General features: G+C 39.8%; 1 protein-coding gene across 1 annotated transcript in view; it reads left to right on the top strand.

Annotated features, from left to right (window-relative positions):
* Window positions 1-20,199, top strand: part of LMBRD2 (LMBR1 domain containing 2) — a 420,428-nt gene that overhangs the window by 32,693 nt on the left and 367,536 nt on the right. The window contains exon 3 of the mRNA XM_086960534.1: window positions 13,917-14,041. Within this exon, the coding sequence (XP_086816660.1) occupies window positions 13,917-14,041 (125 nt within the window). The remainder of the gene's footprint in view (window positions 1-13,916; window positions 14,042-20,199) is intronic.

Here is a 20,199-nt window from a genome sequence, read left to right as displayed (position 1 = left end):
TTTTTTATCAGGCAACATACACAAAACTGAAAAGATAAAGTTGATTACAGTCGTGTAGGATCACCATTCGCTAGAATCATGGATTTTTTCAATACCATAATATGTGTCACAAAATCACAGTAATACATATATTTATATGCATCTTAATTGTATCATATAAGCAAAAATGGCGATACAGTGTCGACGTTTCGGTCCTTCTACGGTCTAAACGATCCTTAGAACCATCATCAGGACGATGTAGTTGCTCATGTGTATATCTTTATAAAAAACAAACTAGACTTTAGTGATTTACCTGCATACTATGATCATGTTGCTTCACACAGCTATTATTATTATTATTATTGGACATTTATTAAGCGCCTGGTTACGCCACTGGCGTGTCCCCGCGCTATGACAAGTGGAGTGACTGTCCCCCCTCCTCCCAACCAAGCTATCTACTGAAAAAGATGCGTTTTAAGTTTTTTCCTAAACTGGATTTCGGAGGGTTCAAGCCGAAGTTCCAGTGGAAGATTGTTCCAGCACTTGGGAGCAAGGTATCTAAAGGATCTGCCTCCCATACGAGCTTTAGATATTCTTGGAACTTTTAACAGCCCGGTCTGCGAGGACCGGAGACTGCGTGTAGGCTCGTAAGAGGCTACTAGGCTCTGGAGCGGAAGAGGTGCCTTGCCGTTCAGAATACGATGGCAAGTGGCAAGGGCCTTAAACTTCACTCTCCTCTCGATAGGGAGCCAATGGAGCGCTTGCAAGGCTGGCTTGGCGGATGACCTCCTGGGGAGTCTGAGAACCAACCGCGCTGCCGCGTTTTAGATAGACGCACCAAGCCGACTACACAAAAGTAAGTTGATAAAAAACGCTAGAAAAATACTGCTTTAGCTTACTAGGCGACCAGACTAAATAGTGACCTCTCACTTCTTTATTCAGGTTAAACGCCAACCTGTAGTTACACGCAGTGAGTACATCTTCTTCAAAACACTATGGGCTGTCGATTCACAGTGTTTGTGTACATTAATTGATCCAAACTTGGGCATTACAAAGGTTCGTTTTTCCTTTTTGTCTTCAACAGGTCACTATTGATTTGTGATTTATAGAAGTAAGTGCCCTCGGGAATTAGGAGATTGAGATACTCTCAGGTTGCTTGTTAGATCATTATACTGATCTGTTCTTTATACATTATATTACAGATTTGCATTCTTGAAGTTTAGCCGTGGTAGTTGTTCCCGGTTTTATCTTGTGCGTTACGGCTGTTTGAATAAGGTGAACACACGCTGCATCTAGTCCATTTGACATTCATCTAATTATCTTAAGTTTTGCACTTGGTTATTTTCACTGGGTCTTTGGTGTGTAAATATTGGAATGTCTCTCTCACTGGTTGGTTTGGTTTATTTGTTGTCTAGCTGTGTGAAGCAACATGATCATAGTATGCAGGTAAATCACTAAAGTCTAGTTTGTTTTTTATTAGATATATACATGAGCAACTACATCGTCCTGATGATGGTTCTAAGGATCGTTTAGACCGTAGAAGGACCGAAACGTCGACACTGTATCGTCATTTTTGCTTATATGATACAATTAAGATGCATATAAATATATGTATTACTGTGATTTTGTGACACATATTATGGTATTGAAAAAATCCATGATTCTAGCGAATGGTGATCCTACACGACTGTAATCAACTTTATCTTTTCAGTTTTGTGTATGTTGCCTGATAAAAAAGAAAAATATTTTGATACAAGAATAGAAAACTGTTTCTGATATAACTGGTTATTGATATTAAGTGACCATTTCCTGCAAAAAAAAGCCAAATATTGATCACGGATGTGACATTGTTATAATTCATTATACTAAGAACAAATGATTCCTCGAGGGACAATTGAATTCTGTTATTGAATATACCCAGTCCCTAGGGGACTATTGGGTGGCTCTCTATTATTTAGATTATAAATTTTGTAGAGCGCAAACTTAGCCCAGGGGCATCAAGGCACTATGGACAGAGATCATGGTAGGAGAAATCCAGGGATTACAGGATTTAAATGTTAGGACTAGTGAAAAGCCAGGTCTTAAAGGCTTTGCGCAATAGGGGTGAGTTTCCAGAGTGGCAACAGGGAAGGGGACGGAGTTCCATAACTTGGCCCCTATCAGCAAGAAGGCCCTGCCTCCCCACCTAGCTTTCCTAGCCCTGGGAACGGTTAGCAGGTTCTTACTTGCAGAACTCTAGACCTTCCCAGGAAGGTATCTTTGAAACATTTTATTAATGCCTTCTGACCCCTTATTGTGGACAGCCTTGTGGACCAGGCATAAGGCTTTGAACACAATTCTACTCCCCAACGGGAGCCAGTGCAAGCTTCTGATGGTAGCTGAGACTGAATGGAATTTGGGGAGACCCATCACCAACCTAGCGGCGGCATTCTGCAACAAGTGGAGTCGATGCAAGAGCCCCTTGTTTATCCCTCAATAAAGGGCATTGCAGTAGTCTAATCTGGACACCCCAAGGGCCACCACTGCCTGTTTCCGTGATGAGAGGGAGAGAAAACGGAAGATCTTCCTGAGAGTCTGTATCATCCCAAAACAGGTAGAGACATTCTTAGCACTGAGACGGGGCAAGGACCGGACCCAAGAGATTCCGGCCACCAGGCCTGCGACCAGATATCCAACATTCTCGTTTTGACCCCATTGAGTCTTAAGACGTTCTTGACCATCCATGAAGCCACCGCCCGCATGCAGTTTTAAAACTTTACTGCAGAAGTTGAGACTCTGTCAGTGATGGGAATCATGATCTGCGTGTCATCAGCGTAGGATAGCACTTCTAGGCCAAAGAACCTTACCACAGAGGCGAGCGGTGCTACATCGATATTAAAAAGGGTAGGGCTCAATGATGATCCCTGGGGGACTCCACAAAATAATTGTTTGGGGGCAGAAAGGAACTGGCCCATCTTGACTTTTTGTGATCGGTTCAAAAGGAACGATGAGAGCAAGTTAAGTGCGGAGTCCTCAATCCCCATTTCCCGGAGCCTGCCAACCAGTCTGCGAGGAGAAATCGTATCGAAGGCTGCCGTAAGGTCCAGGAGGATCACTAGGGTGGTATGACCAACATCAACCTGTTGTCGGATGTTGTTAAAGACAACGGTTGAGCCCGTCTCAGTACTGTGTTCACTATGAACCCATGCTGCGAGCCATCGAGCAGTTGGTATTCCTCCAAGTAGGAACTGAGGTGGTGGTTAAGATGTTTTTCCAGGATTTTAGCTGGAACAGATAACTGGGAAATAGGTTGATAGTTTTTTAATTCTGTCGGGGCCAGAGAGGCCTTCTTTAGGAGAGGTTTTACCACCGCCGTTTTCCATGCGGTGGGAAATTGGCCAGAGGAGATGACAGTATTAAGGATGGTGGTCAGAGGTGGTGCAATGGCCTCCCTTCCTAACTTTAGGATCTTAAGAGGACAAGGTTCAAGGGGGGAGCCAGATCTAATGCCACCTAACAACAAATCAGTATCCTTTTGGAGAATAGGAGCGAAGGAGAGCAAACGGCAATCCTTCAACTGTACAAGCAGAGAATCTGAAGGAGGATCAGAATTAGCTCCCGCAGAGTTTGAATTCTCCAAGGAGGAGTAGATGTCCTCAATTTTGGCATGGAAAAAACCCGTGATTTTATCGCAAAGGTCCCGAGAGACCTCAGTGTTGACATTGGTCGTAGGGGTTAAAAGGGAGTTAATCATGATGAAAAGTTCCCTTCAGAGATCTCATGGATTCCGTCATCATGGCATAATAGGAGACCTTTTCTTCATTGATTGCTTGCTTGTATTTTCTTAACCTAAGTTTATGCAGATCCCTTTCAACTATAGTGGAATCCCTGCGCCACTTTCTTTCCTGATGACGGCAGACCTGTTGGAGCTTTCTCAGTCTCTCGTAGAACCAAGGGGCTGAGGGACGCTTTCTTGCCACATAGTGTTTCTTGAGAGGGGCAAGGGAATCCAGCGCTGCCGTCAACCAATTGGAAAATTCGTCATACACAGCATTGACATCAGTGTGAGGACAGCAGAAATCGCTGAGATTATTGAAGAAATCCTCCTTACTAATCCGACTGAAGTTTCTCTTCAACTCCACCCTGTTCTTAAGGTTAGGGTCTATGTTAGAAACTAACATTTCCAGAGTAAAAGGGATGGCAAAATGGTCAGACCAGGAGAGTGGAATAGGATCCATGACCTCTATCCTAGAATCATTTGAAAAAACCCCATCCAAAATATGTCCTGGTGTACGTGTGGCGCTTTTCACTAACTGAGGGAAACCACAGGATTCCATGACTTCCAGGAAGGCCTGCGTTTCAGGGCAGAGGGTTTTCTCCAAGTGAATATTGAAGTCACCCAGAAACGTAACCTTGGAGCTAGCAAGATAGGGCTCTATTCGGCTACTGAAGCTTTGGGGCAACTGGGCTCTTGTCCTGGAGGCCGGTAGGTAACCACTCCAATGATACTTTTAGTGGGTAGCACCTTCAAAGAGAAATAAAGGGCCTGATGGGGATCTGTGGGAGAAGTGAGGGCCTCGGTAAAACAAGAGTAGGTGTCTTTCTACATTACTCCTAATCCCCCACCCAACCCAGGAGGCACGTGGCAGAGACTTTTCTCTTTGCAGAAGTGAACCATGCCCAAGGCATAGGCTCATTATTTATACTCTTACGCTGGAGATGCGTACATTGGACCAGCCCACTCCGCTGGGGGACAACACAGCTACATGACTGAGATATTCCCCAGAGGCTGAGATAATATGGTTGCGTCCACTGTGAAGTACACCACACGTATTAATACTATATCTACACACAGAAAAGGTTTTGGTTTGTATAGTGAGTTGTGTGTAGCATTTCACCGGTAATCTTGACATTGTGTAAATTATTGTTGATGTGCGTGTTTCCTTCCTTATACATAGTTAGTTGCCACATCTCTGAACATTGAGCTAGTGTGCTGTTGAGGGCATATATTATTTTGGGAAGGTCCGTTGTCCTGTTTTGCGCTGCCTCTGCGGTAGTAGAGGGGGAGGGGTCAGGAGGGGTGGTTGTAGTGGTGGTGGCGCTGGATGTTGTGATTTAGTTGTGTGTTGTAAGGGCATAATTAGTACTTTTAAATATGGGTGTGAGATGGATGTAATTCACGCAGTACATAGTCGACTTCCTTACACTAGTTAAATGTTGATATTAATTTGTTAGTGGTAAATGGAACTATCGCCTCTTTTTTTAGGTAGCATTGTAGATTAGGTTTGTTGTTGAAAGTATGGGGAAGTGGTGTTTTTTTTTCTACGGGAACGCCTAGTTTGTATATTGTTAACGTTACTTGTGGTTCTGGTTTGTAGCGATTTTCTTGGAGGAAGGAATAAATTGAAGGGTGGTAATAATTGCAGTTTTTATTAGGTTGAGAACGGAATGGTAATTAAAAAAGATGGAAAAAAACAGATATTTTTAATGAACATTACAATTAAGAATTGTCATTGAAAACACCTTTGAAATTCACTGAAAAAACCATAGGTTTCAGACAGGTTACAGTTAGCAATTATCATTTAAAAAACCTTAGAAATTCACTGAGAAAAACATAGGTTTCAGGAGTGTTATAGTTAGCTGGACATTTCACTCATACAAAACCATTGAAATTCCTCCGCTATAGTTAGTTGTACTAACTGTAAATCTCGCGCCCGCAGTCCACTTGTGATGATGTCACATATTACATCATTCATGAGTGGAAGTATAAGTGTCTGGATGAAGGATTTACTAGCAGTGTTATTGACTGTTTAAGTGACTAATTTAAAGTGTGTTACTAAATATATGGGATAGTGATTAAACTGTGTGAATATCTGTATCACTCTGTCTGTTATTGTGTAAACTACTGCATAAGTTGGTTACTAGCTATGTGAAAGACTATATTAGTTATTGATTAGTTAATTGAGTATTTGTATGGGAGAGTGAATGTGTTTTGGTGGAAGCTGTGTGACTGTTCAAAGATTTGTAAATAGTCGATTTAGTAGGTATAAGAGGTTAAGACTGCATGTGGAAACAGTTGTTTAGGGTGAGTGAATGTCTTTATGGGTGTAGCAATGAGTAAATATATTTCTCAATGATACATGTACAACAAAGTAGAAATATAAAAGGCAGTGTATGTGACAGCTGTTGTATATAAATAAGTATACATAAGACTCAGTGACTGTGTGAGTGACTGTATAGATAACTATACTTGTATTGGTGATTTTATAACACACTTAGTATGAGTTACTATCTATATAAATAAATGAAGTGGTGTTTGTACAAGTGTGTAGCTGAGTAAATGTAAGTATGCTACATTTTTTGCATATGTGAGTAGGATGACTGCATACGTGAATAGACCGTATGCTTGTGTGTAATATTGAAATAGGTGTATAAGTATATTTGATAGTGTTCTATTGATCTTTGTCAGCATGTATGAGTGAATCTATAGGTAAGTGTTTAGATGTGTGTGTAGATCTAGGAATCACTGAGTTTGTTTTTAGAAACTTGTATTGGTGTGTCAATGGTTTCAAAAATGGTACTTTGTATTTTATACTGAGTGATTAAAGGTTATACTAGTGTGTGGTAAGGTATTTCAGATTGTCACGTGGATGATGTCATCAGTGATGACATCTCAAATGACATCATTGATGACATCAGTGATGTCACTGACCATGTCATGAATGATGTAATATGTGACATCATCAGCAGTGTATTGCGGCCGCACGAGTTATAGTTAGTAGAACTAACTATAACGGAGGAATTTTAATGGTTTTGTACGAGTGAAATGTCCCGCTAACTAGAACATCCTTGAAATCTATGGTTTTTTCAGTGAATTTCTAAGGTTTTTTAAATGCTAATTCCTAACTATAACATGTCTGACACCTATGGTTTTTTCAGTGAATATATATTTGTGTGTGTAAATATGTACATATGTGTGTGTATATATGTGTGTGTATATATATATATATATATGTATATATGTCTATGTATGTATATGTGTATATGTTTGTGTCTGTGTACATATGTGTATATATATGTGTGTGTGTACATATGTATATGTGTGTGTATGTATATTGATGGCGGTGTATGCCACTTTACAACATCGTCTCCTGCGGCCCTTGTGGCAGGCCACACCAGAACACAGAGACACACTTACCGCACTTTCTGCACACGGACATATCCGAGACACCCCGTTTGCCTTGCCAGATAGGCACACCCCTGCGCTGACCTGTATTCACCGGACTAGCACTAGTCTGTTGTGCTTGCAAGAGGATGCGTGCGTAGCTACATGTCCTGGGTTGTGGCCTTACTGGGTATCGGAGCTGCATGATCAGTAGCTCTATCATGTGTTGGTCTTTAGATGTGGCTGTGAGTTGGGTCCAATTCACGCAGTAGATAGTTGACCTCCTTACACCAGTTAAAGGTTGATGTTAATTTGTTACTGGTAAGTCGGCTTATCGTCTGCTTTTTTGCTCGCATTACAGATTTGGCTGGTTGTTTAAAATATGAGGAAGTGGTATTTTCGTGTTTTTTTTGCACAAGAACACCTACTTTGCATATCATTAGCTTTAGTTGTGGCTCTCGTTTGTGGCGATTTTGTTGGCGGAAGGTATCGATGGAAGAGTGGTGAGATTTGCAGTTTTCACCAGGTTGAGAATGGGATGATAATTAAAAAACACAGGAAAAAAAATGAACATTATAATTAGAAATTAGCCTTTAAAAAACCTTTGAAATTCATTGAAAAAAAACATAGGTTTTACAGACGTTAAAGTTAGGAATTATCATTTGAAAAACCTTAGAAATTCACAGGAAAAAACCATAGGTTTCAGGGACGTTACAGTTAGTTGGACATTTCACTCATACATATCATTTGTTTATTGTATTACTTTAACTCCGCTGCATTAACTTCCTTATTGTAGTCATGTACTTTTAAAATTTCTCAGAGAAAATCATTGCATATCGCAATGCTAACTAAAGGCTTGGAATAAAATGACTATATTTAAAACAACATCATGACCGAGTCAGGCATTCACCTCTTTATTACATTCGTATCCTTATTTAAAATACACTATCTTGATAAACCCACTGCGGGGTCGCAATACTAGCAATATACCGGCATAATCTTCCGTATGTCAAAGATATTTGTTAAAATCAGCAGATTGACTTTGTTAGTAAATCTTATCATTTGTTTAACATTTTACTTTAACTGTGCCGCATTTACTTCCTTATTATAGTCATGTACAGCAGGGGGTCGCACAACTATTTAAAACTTCCCAGAGGAAAACCATTGGATATCGCAATGCTACCTAAAAGCCTGGCATAATATTACGTATATCCAAAACCAGGCATTCACCTCTTTATTACAATCGTAATATTTAAATTCCTACCTCACGGCGTGTGTGAACCGGAGCAGTAGTGGCGTGCTGAATAGCTGCCATACCTTGCGTCTCCTTAGCAACCTTCCTAAACATTGAAAACGAACTTCCAGGACCGCGAAAAGTATATACGGGCGCCATATTGAAGTGGCAAACAATCCGAATACTGCCTACTTTTTATAAAATATCAGTATTCATTGCCATAATCTTTCTTTGGGTATAAACATACTATTTAAAAATATATATTTCGGCTTTTTATTCCGCCAAAAAGTATCTCTTACTATCAAAAAACACAACGACCCGCCAGCATGCTGCATCGCATATATCTGAATAAAAAACTATTAATTCCACGCTGCCTGCTACCAAATAACTGTATTTTTAATAAAGGGCACTTGAGTAAAAATAAAGTAAAACGTTGAGCAGAAAGGCACCCATTGAAGAGAAATGATAACACCCAAATGGTGATATAGATAAACAATATCCTCCACTTATAGAGTAACGCAACAATTTAAACTCGCAAGCCATCGCTTTAAAGCCTGATTCCCCATGCTTAAGTGCTGTGCTGTTTTATAATTTCCTTCCCAAAACTTTCCCTACTCCACCGTTTTCTCTGTCTGGTACATTCATCCAATTTGCCACCTATTTTCGGGACAGTCCCTCAAGGGTGCAGCAATCAATCAATAAAGTTGTATAGTTTCAAAGGAAATTTTCTACCATGTGGCAGCTGTTTTTATTTCAGCATGTCATTAACCAGTGACGTAGCTGATCTCCGATCCTTTTCCTTGATTCCGAATTGCTTTTTACACTTTTAGAAGAATTTAATGTCTTAATGTATCTAAAAGAAAGGTTCTGGAAAACACTCAGCAATCATGGTACAATATTCTGCTTTTTATTCATGATCCTGCTACTCATGAAATATGGAAGTACTGAAATCTGAGTAAACCCCTTTTAATAGACCTCAAGTACTTTATTATTGGCATCAGATAATTGTTAATGAGTTGAGGTTTTTGGGTCCGAGGCTTTTGATTAAATTTGCATTGACCCTGAATAGGACCAAGTGACTAATATACTGATATTCAAGATAATAAATCATAAATTGCAAATAATAATGGGTTGTGATTGGGGATTTCCTATTTGGAATGTACCAAAATGTATTCAGTAGAAGTGGTCGCAATGTACACACTGACTTTTTCTAAATGCATTGGTATTTTGGCGAGACATCCTGTGTATTAATAGTTTGGGTCACAAAATATAAAACTGTAGTGGGTTGCAATTTGACTTACCTCAATAATTTCCATGAAGTAGGTTTCACATTTTCTGCTACCATTTTGTTTTTTGGATTAGGCAGTGGTCCCAGGGACCACTGTCTGCTCCTCAAATGATTTGTCCACATGCACAAAGACCCCTTCTCATTTGCGAATGGTTGCCAACTCCTTGGACTTGGTGGTAAAATATTAAGGTTTTGCAACTGGATTTCAATTGTAAAACAATAAAACACAATTAAGGATACAGTATCTGTAATGGACACCCTCCACGCTCCATCCAGATACTGATTCGGTAATCATTTGCAAACCCAAATTTATTTTCTGTAATGTGTTACCGAATTACAATGTGGGGTTTGTTCATTTTAAAATGCCATTTAGAGGTCACAAATACTCTGATTTGACCTTTGTGGCTGTCAAATTGCTTTGTACAACATGTCCCAATTTCCTTAGGCTCTCAACCTCCAAATTGGTCAAGTTAATAATCATCAACTTTGATTTTACAGCATTATTATGGATTTTGTGCTATATTCATGTAATACCTCATACAGTGGAGAATTGGAGGTCTGTGGGTCTGGGAGTGACACTATGGTGTTGTCTTTAAAAAAGAGAAACCTTATGTTCCATATCTTCAAAATGAATCTACTTGACCTCATTTGTCCGCATGGCTCTCGCGTCTACTGGTTCAAAAGAATGTAATAATAAAAACCAGAAAGCCCTGCATCGTCCCCAAGTATAAATATAGTGGCATACACTACATCCTGTTATGAAGTACTCTTGCTTAAAGAGTCATAGCTATCTAGCATCATCTATGTTTTTCTAATATTTTGTTTAATGTCTTTTTAAACCGCCCATTTTAATTTGGCTGTTTACAACAACAAAAGCAATACATATTAGTGAGAACAAACCAAGTTTGCTGTTCAGGAGGACAAGAGAGAAAAAATATTTGTAACGATGCAAATAACACTGTTGGTAAAAATAGTAGAAAGTATTGTCATGTCAACATTGTATTGCCTGAGTAGTGCATTAATATTAGTGAAAGTAGGAAAAGGAAGATAAGGAGAGTGGTATGAAAGAGGTATAGGTGGAGGTGAAAATGGGGAAGGACACAGTCCTTCAAGACACACTATTAACCCACTTTGAAGAACTATTTAAATATTTTGGGAAGATAGATAAGACTGAGGGCACTGCTTCTGAAGCTATCATTGTAGTGATACACGAGGTAGTTAAAGACCCCCTGGAATTAAAGAACTACAGACCGATATCACTCCTTAAACATAAAGTATATGTGAAAGTATTGACTCTAAGACTAGAGAAGATCCTTCCAGCCCTAATAGACCTACCACAAACTGGTTCTCTAAAGAGAACAATAGCCGTGGACAGCATACAACTGTTAGGCCATGTAACAGGCTAAATCTTTATCGTCACCCAACATGGCCATTGCGCTGGTAGCAGAGAAGGTCTTTGATAAGTTCAGTGCTAAGCCTATTCAATCTTGGTCAACTCTTTGATCGCATGGTAGTATTTCTATACTCTCAGCCATGAGCCTGTGGTAAAGTTAATATCCTTATATCAAAGAAATTCTATTTATGACCAGGCACGAGACAAGGATGCCCTCTATTGCTATTACGGTTTCTCTTAACTATAGGCCCTATACTTATTATCATCCACTCAATATTTGATATTAAATGTATCCCATTTCTCTCAGATTAACAAAATCTTGAAGCCTACATAGATGATACCTAATTTTTTTTCTGAGGATGTGGCATTAGTAATTCCTGAGATATTAGAAGCAATCAGCTGTTATGCAGAGGTTTCAGGCTTCTCATTCAATCCAGAAAAGGTATCCTTTTCATAGTCATGCAAACAAACCTTAAATGGCAGTCTAATCGACTGAAATGTCTTTGAATAGACTTTAAAGGTAGCCTTGATGAATGAAGATCACACTTTGAGAGCATTTTATATACCAAAGTCAAAAACATAACTGACTCGTGGTCACCTAAAGACATAACTTGGTGGAGCATGATAAAAGCATGAAGATGATGATGATCTCACCCCAAATTATCCTTGTTATCGGTATGTTTCCACTCCAACTTCCTATAAATGTCTGCACATCACAATATAAACTTTATCTCAAAAACAAGCAAACTGAAAGGAGGCCTTGACCTACTAAACATCCTCAACTACCAAACAGCGTTCTAACACTTACTGTCCTAAAAATAAAAGCAGACTTAGTTAAACTTCTTTCCCTTACAAACACTTTAACACTAAAGAATATCCTACAACATACAGAAATATATAATATCAGCCATCAGAACCCTGGATACAAAAAAATTAACCAAATTGAGAGGGTTTAACCCACAAATCAATAAACAATTTAAACTTCCAGCCATTGAGGCTTAAAGTAGCCATAAAGAAGTTGGGACAGCCATACAAACCAGACATAACATTCCTGGGTTGTGTTTAAAAAACTAAGAAAAAAGTTGTATGGCTTCCAGAATATATAAACCCATAGAACGAAGTATTACCCTTAACAGCATACACTTTCAAAAGAAATTGAAGCATTTGTGCTCTTCCATAAAAGTAACCTCCTGCTCTCTATCTTAAACTAGGTGTGTAAGCATCTTGGGCTCCTCGCACATGCTTTATGAATGTACATTTTGGATGATATACCAGTGTTTTTCGACCCAGAGAGATTATTTAATATCTTAAACTTGAACAAATGCTGGCACTGCTCAGAATCTCTAGGTGACTTAGAGCATATGCTCTTCAACTGTAAGTATATCTGATGTAAGACTATCCAACAATTTTGAAGGAAAAAAGATCTTCCATGCCAAGATCAGCCTAATCCCCATCAGACTTTGGGTCCTTTGTCTTTCTTTATCTCATTGCATAGGATTTACACATGTTGGATCTCCTATTAACAATTTGTATTAAAACCATATTTTCTGTTTGGAAAATCTCTCATATTATCTCATCACACACCTGGTGGGCAAGAATCTGTTCTTAATAGGTGCTGACAACATTGTACAGTAATATATTTAACCCCAGATGATCCTGGTCACTGTAGAATAACCTAGATATACACCTATAAAAGGCCAAACCACCTATAATGCTATCTCAACACAAGCCCCCAGATCTCTCTCATCTAATTGGTCCAACCCCGCGGTATTTGGCAAGTGCATAACATATCTAGCAACGACCTCACCTACTCCATTTTTACTTCCAGGATCATCTTAATACAGCTTAATTCAGGATCAACTTAATATTTTCTCTTTGAAAGAGCAACTATCTTTTTAAAACACTTTCCATTTATCACAGGACTGTTTTGCCCTATATTATGTATATAGCTTCTTAATTGAAAAAAGGGTAATTTGCAGGTAATGTCAATAAAATTGCTTAGTGTGTAGCAGCCTTTGTTTTGAAATGAGTGCTTCAAGTCTGCCTTCAAGGTTCCTCAGTTGATGATATTCTGTATTGCACAGATTGCTTTTGTTTCAGTTCATGTTTTTTTACTGTTTTATTTTAGCCTTTAAGCCTAACTGGTTTTCAGTTGTATTTTTCTCTCTGATTCCAATGTAATTCTGCTCTTTATTATTGGCAATCTGTTCCCATCAGTTAACTGAAGAAGACAGTGATTGTAGTAAGGGAATCCTGGTTACCCAGTACACAAACCTCTTGATTTAATGTGTATCACTAATATTTTCAGCTCAATTATTGTAGGTGCTCTTTCAAGTAGCTTACTATCTTTGTGACTTTGGGTTGTGTAACACACAGGCATAAAATCTATTTGTTTGTATCACATAGCATCATATTTTTAAATTGTTGAAGCACAGTTTCTGATCCTGATGCCGGCTAGGAGCCACTCTACAACGTTGTTTTAAAATGTCCTAGCCGTACCAGAATGGTCACTAAATAGCTTTCCATATTTCAAAATATATGCTACATTGATCAGTTGCACACCTGTGATGATCTAATCCATTCCCCATTAAATAAGCAAAACCCTGAATCTTGTGAAGTTTAGAGAGGGAGCCTAACACTAAATGTTTGCCTTTTCTCTGCGATGAATCGCTGTATGATTTTGTAAAATAACAGTGAAACCTTTATGGATGCAAAAAGTTTGTTTTAGCTTTTTTACAATACATGTTGCATCGTGAACTGTTGTAGCCACTATGTCTAATGCTACTTTTTTCCTTGCCTGTGGCTGAGGATATGAACAAAGCATATGACAATATCTTTAATATTATTAAATGGGTCTATTTTGTTTTTAATCTTTCAGACCATTTACAATCGATGTCTTGCTAGAAACAGTGTTACACCAACATCAGACAACTGGAGCCATTCTTCTACCACACCGCTTGCATTAACTAATGCCACTGGAACTCACCCAACTACTACCCGGAGGTAAAATATTTTTCATTCCAATAATTTAATTTAATATTTCAGAAAACATTTATTCAATTGTGCTTTTGAAATTTGCTAATTGAAGTTCTAGTACTAAGACACAATGCGCTATTCTCTGCTTTAAGAATAATGAAACATGTATGGTGGCATTTCTCTGTCTTCAGGGAAGAACTACATCATGAGACCTTCCAAACACCATTGGAAATTTGGCTTTACACTGATTGTATTAGGTTAGCCGGTGTCCCCACAGAGATACTCTTTGTGCACACTTTGGTACCAAGATATAATCTATGTATTCAAGTATTAATTTTGCAGGTGCAACATTGGGTTTTGGCTAAATTATAGAACTGTTGGTCCCTTGGAATGTAATGCCTCAGGACTTGACCCAATTAGCAAATGGGTGGCATATCCTGCTTTGGGTTATTCATGGCATTTAAAATATTGTAGCACTTGTTCAGATCAATTGCAGCTACCCCTCTTTGTACGACTAGTAGCCAATTGTATTAAGATACCAGTGTATTGCCCATTTTAAAGGTTTATTTGAGAAACTAGATTTCTCCAAAGTAATTACAGATATATGTTTTTCACATTTACATATACCTTTCAGAAATATATGTTTTATGTAGGTGCCACCACCGGTAGAAAACTCATTATGGGGCCGATTACGATGCGGTCGGACAGCCGAGCCTTTCCGACCAAGTCGTAATATGTCGCTCCGATTCCTTCCCAACCGCCTCATTACAATGGAGGCGGTCGGAAAGGAATCCGATCAGTCATTCCGACTTGCTTGGGAATGGATTGTAGAGCCCCTCTGCCAGTCAATGTGGAGGCAGTAATCCCAAGGGCTACTCTTTCTGCCAGAGGGATTATAATGTTGGATTTCAACAGCCTTTGTGTGCCGGCCTTTCTGATACAGAAAGGCTGTTGGAACTCCACTTTGGGGGCCCCCAGCAGGGCCCCCATGGGTGCACGGCCGCTGGTTGGAGGCCGAAGGAGCACCTATCTCCCCCCCCTGTTGATCTGTGCACCCCATTGCAGGCACCTTGAGGTGCCTGCCGCGGGGTACTGCACCTCCTCTCTCATAATGGGAGCATGTATTCCCGCCTGAATACATGCTCCCATTGTAAAGTATAGGCATGCGACTGAACAGTTTTCGGTCACATCCTAATCAGTCGGTCGGGAGCGCCGACTGGGTATCGGTCTGTTCCTTGACCGAGACATCATAATGAGGCTCATAGTGTTTAATAGCTTGTAGGCAGCTGGGTGTCTATACGCTTACAGTAGTGACCTACACAGTTTCAGAAAACAAAGTTAATTTACAAAAAGTCAACCATTGGTCTCAAGGCTACTATAAAAGCATCACTTTGCAGAGGCTCTGTCCCATATCTACCAGACACGTTTACTGTATGTGCTTTTAATAGTGTGTTGTTCTTTCTACCAGGGGGCCTATTTACCACTAGGCCACGCTTATGATCTTGACAAGCACAGATGTTTGGTTTAATTTCCACAAATGTGCCTAATGTATGATGCCTGTATACCGCAATGGTGCGAAGCAGAACAGTAATTGTATGAGTGGTGACTCAGAGCCCTTGACTAATGCTTAAGTGACTGTGCTAAAATGTTTAGGAAAAGATGTATTTTTCCTGCATGTAGACTCCAACCTAAATATTGCCCTATCACATTATAGGACTTGTTTAACAAGGTTATTGTGCTGAAAGGAAGCCTTCATAGTGCGTTATCCCAAATGATCCCATTGATTTGCAATTCTAGATTACCTCAGAGAAAGTATGATGTCTTCACAAACTCTTGAGCTGAGATTGGACAAACCATGTTCCCAGAAATTAAGTTTGCTCCCTCACCTGCATTTGGAAGAAGCCCAGCAAGTGTATGCATTTTTGTGAAAAACGGCCATCACATGTTTAGGTGCCATAAACATCTGAAAAATTGATATGCCAGTGGTGAGCGTGGGATTCAAGGAGGTGCCTGATGCTTGCAAGATTTCCAGACTGTCTAAGATACATATACCTACATTAATTATAAATGGAACCCTTTACTGTATTCAGTGGTTAGACTGAAAATCTGACATGGATCTTGCCAGTGTGGGCCAATGTTGGACATCACAACAATACAGAGTTCCCTGCAGTGACATAAAGAAAATTCATTCTCAGCATTGATATGGCCTGACATTTTCTATTGAACGTTCTAGAAATGTTAAGACATTGCAAGTTAATTTCTGAAATCACAGTCAGAGAACTGCCTGGCGGATATAGAAAAGGCAAGCGCAGAAGACAGAGGGGGAGATCGATATTTTGTAGAAGGAAAGAGGCAAGAGGTGAGAGAGAGTTTGCCCAAAGGGAATGAATGTTTGAGAGATAGAGAGAGAGAGATAGAGAGAGATCTCTTTGCAGGATGTTTAAACCACAGAACCATCAAGATGCTTCTTAACATTAGGAACAGAAGCGACTACTAAAACTATTCTTCAGCACTATATTCCAATGTAACACATCAGACACACTTTCTACATACTCGCACATAATTAACATAGTGCGGATAGCCATGCAGGTGGCAACTTGTTGCTCTCAAAGAAAATTAAACACAAATGAAACAAACAACTCACAATTGCTTAGCACTTCCTATAGTGTTTGTAAATTGTAAATTGATACTTGTATAGCGCACTACTCACCCACAAGGGTCTCAAGGCGCTTGTACGAATACCGCTGTGGAACCCGTCCTGGCTTTCCCTGTGAGGCGTCCACTCCTGGGCACCCCCAAGGTGGAGGCCAGGCATCCTTAGCGTTGTGGAGATTAAGCAGGCTATTGCCCAGAGTTGCAGAGTGGGACTCCATGATTGGAATAGGCACCGAGGCGAGAATTATCAGGTCAGTGGAATTTTGAGCCCAAGACCCGCCGAGGCGGGGAATTGAACCCTGGTCCCGGGCTAGACCTCTGCATTAGGGTCTGCCGCTATGTTTCAACATATCAGACATGTGAGGGGTTCTTCTGATGACCCATAGCTGTCCTCTCTTAAAGGCATATGAGAATGTGGTGCCACATAGGACAGTTACACTTTTTTCAGCATGCCCTTTGACCAATGCTTTACTTTTAGAGCCTGGATAGTTGGGTTGGGAACTAGATGAGATGATGGTAGCCGAATGTAAAATCTGCTCTAATATCATTTTGTGTTCTTACTGTTTTCTGAGCGAGCATTGGGAAGCATTATTTTGAGGTGCATCAGATTTGGGGTTGCAACTGGAAAACCTTAGTGACTATGGCTTATAACTTCCATAAGGGATCTGAGATGGTTTGTGAGCCCTATTATTTCTTTGTTGTTTGTATGAAGTGATTGCAGATTGCTTAGGCTTAGATTTCACTCATTTTGTTTATGATAATTACAACATTGGCTTGTCATATATTGCACACTTAATTACAATTTGAGTTGTTATTATTAACTAATTTGCACCTATTTCCTTAAACTCAGAGGATTTAGTTTGTGACCTGTAGCTTAAAGAGACCATAAATCCAATTAAAGAAGTGTTATCTGACATTGCGCCTCATTACTCTACTAGAAGGGCAACCTTTTATTCAGTGATCAGCAAGAACTTATGTAAACCTGTGGCTTTAATTGCCCTTTTATCCTGGTCCCTAGCCTTCACAAACATCTCTGCAACCATTGAGGGTCATGTCTCCTGCCCACAACAGAAGCCATCTCTCTTATGCAACTTATTATTCCAAGCCATTTTCAAGCCAAACAAAAAGGTTGATTCTCTTTTGCTGCCTTTCAGGAAATCTGGTCATTACACGATTTTCAGCAATAATGCCTTTCAAATGATTTATGCATTGATTACTTTTCACTCTGTAATGTTTATCTCCCCATTGTCTATGTATGTCTTTTTTCTTTGTCTATGTATGTCTGTATATGTTAATTATTTATATATAATTCTCAAAGAGCACATTGCTTTATGCTGGTTCAAAACACTGTGGGCCCAATTTAGAGGTCAGCAGACCGACTGGTTACATCAGTTGCATTCTGGTCGCAATTCATTGTTCCCCACTTTTTTTGTTTATTTTACAAAGGCAAACTCCCAAAGTATGGATTTGCTTTTGGAGAACAACATCTCAATGTTCCTAAATTGCTGGGAGTTTTCTCCTAGTGCTTTTGAGACATAGAAAATGTTCTATAGATACACCACTCAGCTAAGAGCTCCCCTCATATCTGAGCTCACATCAGAGTCTAAGGCATTGAACTTCTAAGGCCGTGGTCTCCAACCTTTTCTGTAGTGAGAGCTACTTCTGATCATTGAAAATCATTGGGAGCTACTAAAGGCCAAGCCACTCGTGCAATGTTACCAGGCATCCCATGTCCAGTTTCATTGAATTTAAGCCTAATGTCCATAGAGTCAAAGCCTTTGGTATGAACAACATACTTTGACTAGGGGCACTATGACAGGACTGCCATGTGTGCCAGTGACAGTGTGGTCTTTTTATTAGATGTGTGCATATGAATGGGATGAATATTTATGAGTGACTGAGAGCCTATGTTGTATGTACTTGTGTCACTGGAATACCTTTTGTCATATGTGGCACTGTTTCATGTATAGTACAAACCATAGAACCATTTTCTTAAATGGGAGAAATTAAAAGTCTAGAAAACGTTCTGCAAAAATGTTATTTACATTTTTCCCACTTAAAATAATGGCTGTATTTTTCAGTTATAAATATGGCACCGTGTCTACCAGCCACTAGGATCTAGATGCCTGCTGTGTGTAAAGGAGACACTTTGAAATGACAGAAAATTAAACTGAAAAAGTTAACTTTATGTTTATAAGGATTCCATAAAACTCATCATTTAAATGTAATCCCATTTCCAAGTGTCACATTACAAACACCAGGCATCCTGCTCCCAGTGGCCTGTAGGTAGGGTACCTTCATATTTATAACAGAAAAATGCAGCCATTTAAAAAAAATGTGAGGAATTTAAAGTGCGGAAAAATGCTTCATAAAACATTGACGTAATTGGCCCAATTGACAGTGGAGAAAACAACTAAGACTTAGGGCCAGATGTAGGTAATCACGATTTACCTACTCTTAAATACCGAATCATACCGATTCGGTATTTAAGAGTAGGTAAATGGGATGTAGGTAATTTCACTTTTGAAATTACCGAATCGGAATGAGTCGGTAATTATCAAATCGGTATTTACCGATTCGGTAATTGCCATTGATTCCTATGGGCCTCGAGGCCCATAGAAATCAATGCCAACAGGGCCGGCCCTAGGCATGTGCAAACTGTGCACCTGCACAGGGCCGCCAAACCCCAGGGGCCGCCACGACGAGGATCGGATCGGAAGGATCACTGGAGTGGCGGCCCCTTGGCAGGATTTGGCGGCCTGCGGGCAATGGCAGCGTGAGTCAGGCCCGTCCTGTCCTGGTTACAAGAGGCCAGCGCGCGGCACCTCTCCTGACTCACAACACTCCTCTCGCGAAGGTCACACAGAAGGCGCTTCCCTCGCCTCTCACATAGCTGCCAAGGTTTCAGATTGCCATGAGTGACATTTTCGTAATTTTAGAGTAATTTTGAGTAACATTTCTAGGACTGTGAGTGACACTGTCTCGCGAGCAAAATCAAGTAATGAAGACCAGGGAAACACATAAATATCAAAAATTACACCCATTTGAGAAACGGGAAACTAAGTTAACTGCTGTAAGCCGTAAGAAATATAAACAACTTCCCTTTGTCAGACTGTAGCCAAAATGCAGACAGAAGTTAAAAGCACACTGAAAGACATTCATAATGTAATTATAATCTCGCAGACTCATACACAGCGACATGAGCAGTAAGCACAGGTGCATTAGAAAGCTGAGAGTAGGAGACACGCAATTAGGTCACGACTAAGCAGGCAGCTGTAATTTATGGAAGGGCACCGTAATTGACATGATCCACACTTTACACGTACAACTGGGTGAGCGGTTCACCTATATAAAAATGCATTAAATAAAATAAATACATCATAATAAATGTTTGCACTGTCCGTTTCCATTAGAGTAAATGGTAGAAATTCTTTGCACTTACTTTAAGAAGATGCCCTAATAAATCAAAAGTGAACTGTGCCATTTAATTGGGCACCAAGAAATATTAAGCAAGACGCTCTAATAAATAT

Source organism: Lissotriton vulgaris, chromosome 3_1, assembly GCF_964263255.1.
Source record: "Lissotriton vulgaris chromosome 3_1, aLisVul1.2, whole genome shotgun sequence".
Lineage (NCBI taxonomy): Eukaryota > Metazoa > Chordata > Amphibia > Caudata > Salamandridae > Lissotriton > Lissotriton vulgaris.
The sequence above is the reverse complement of the archived record's forward strand: the minus strand, read 5'-3'. Positions and strand labels throughout refer to the sequence as shown.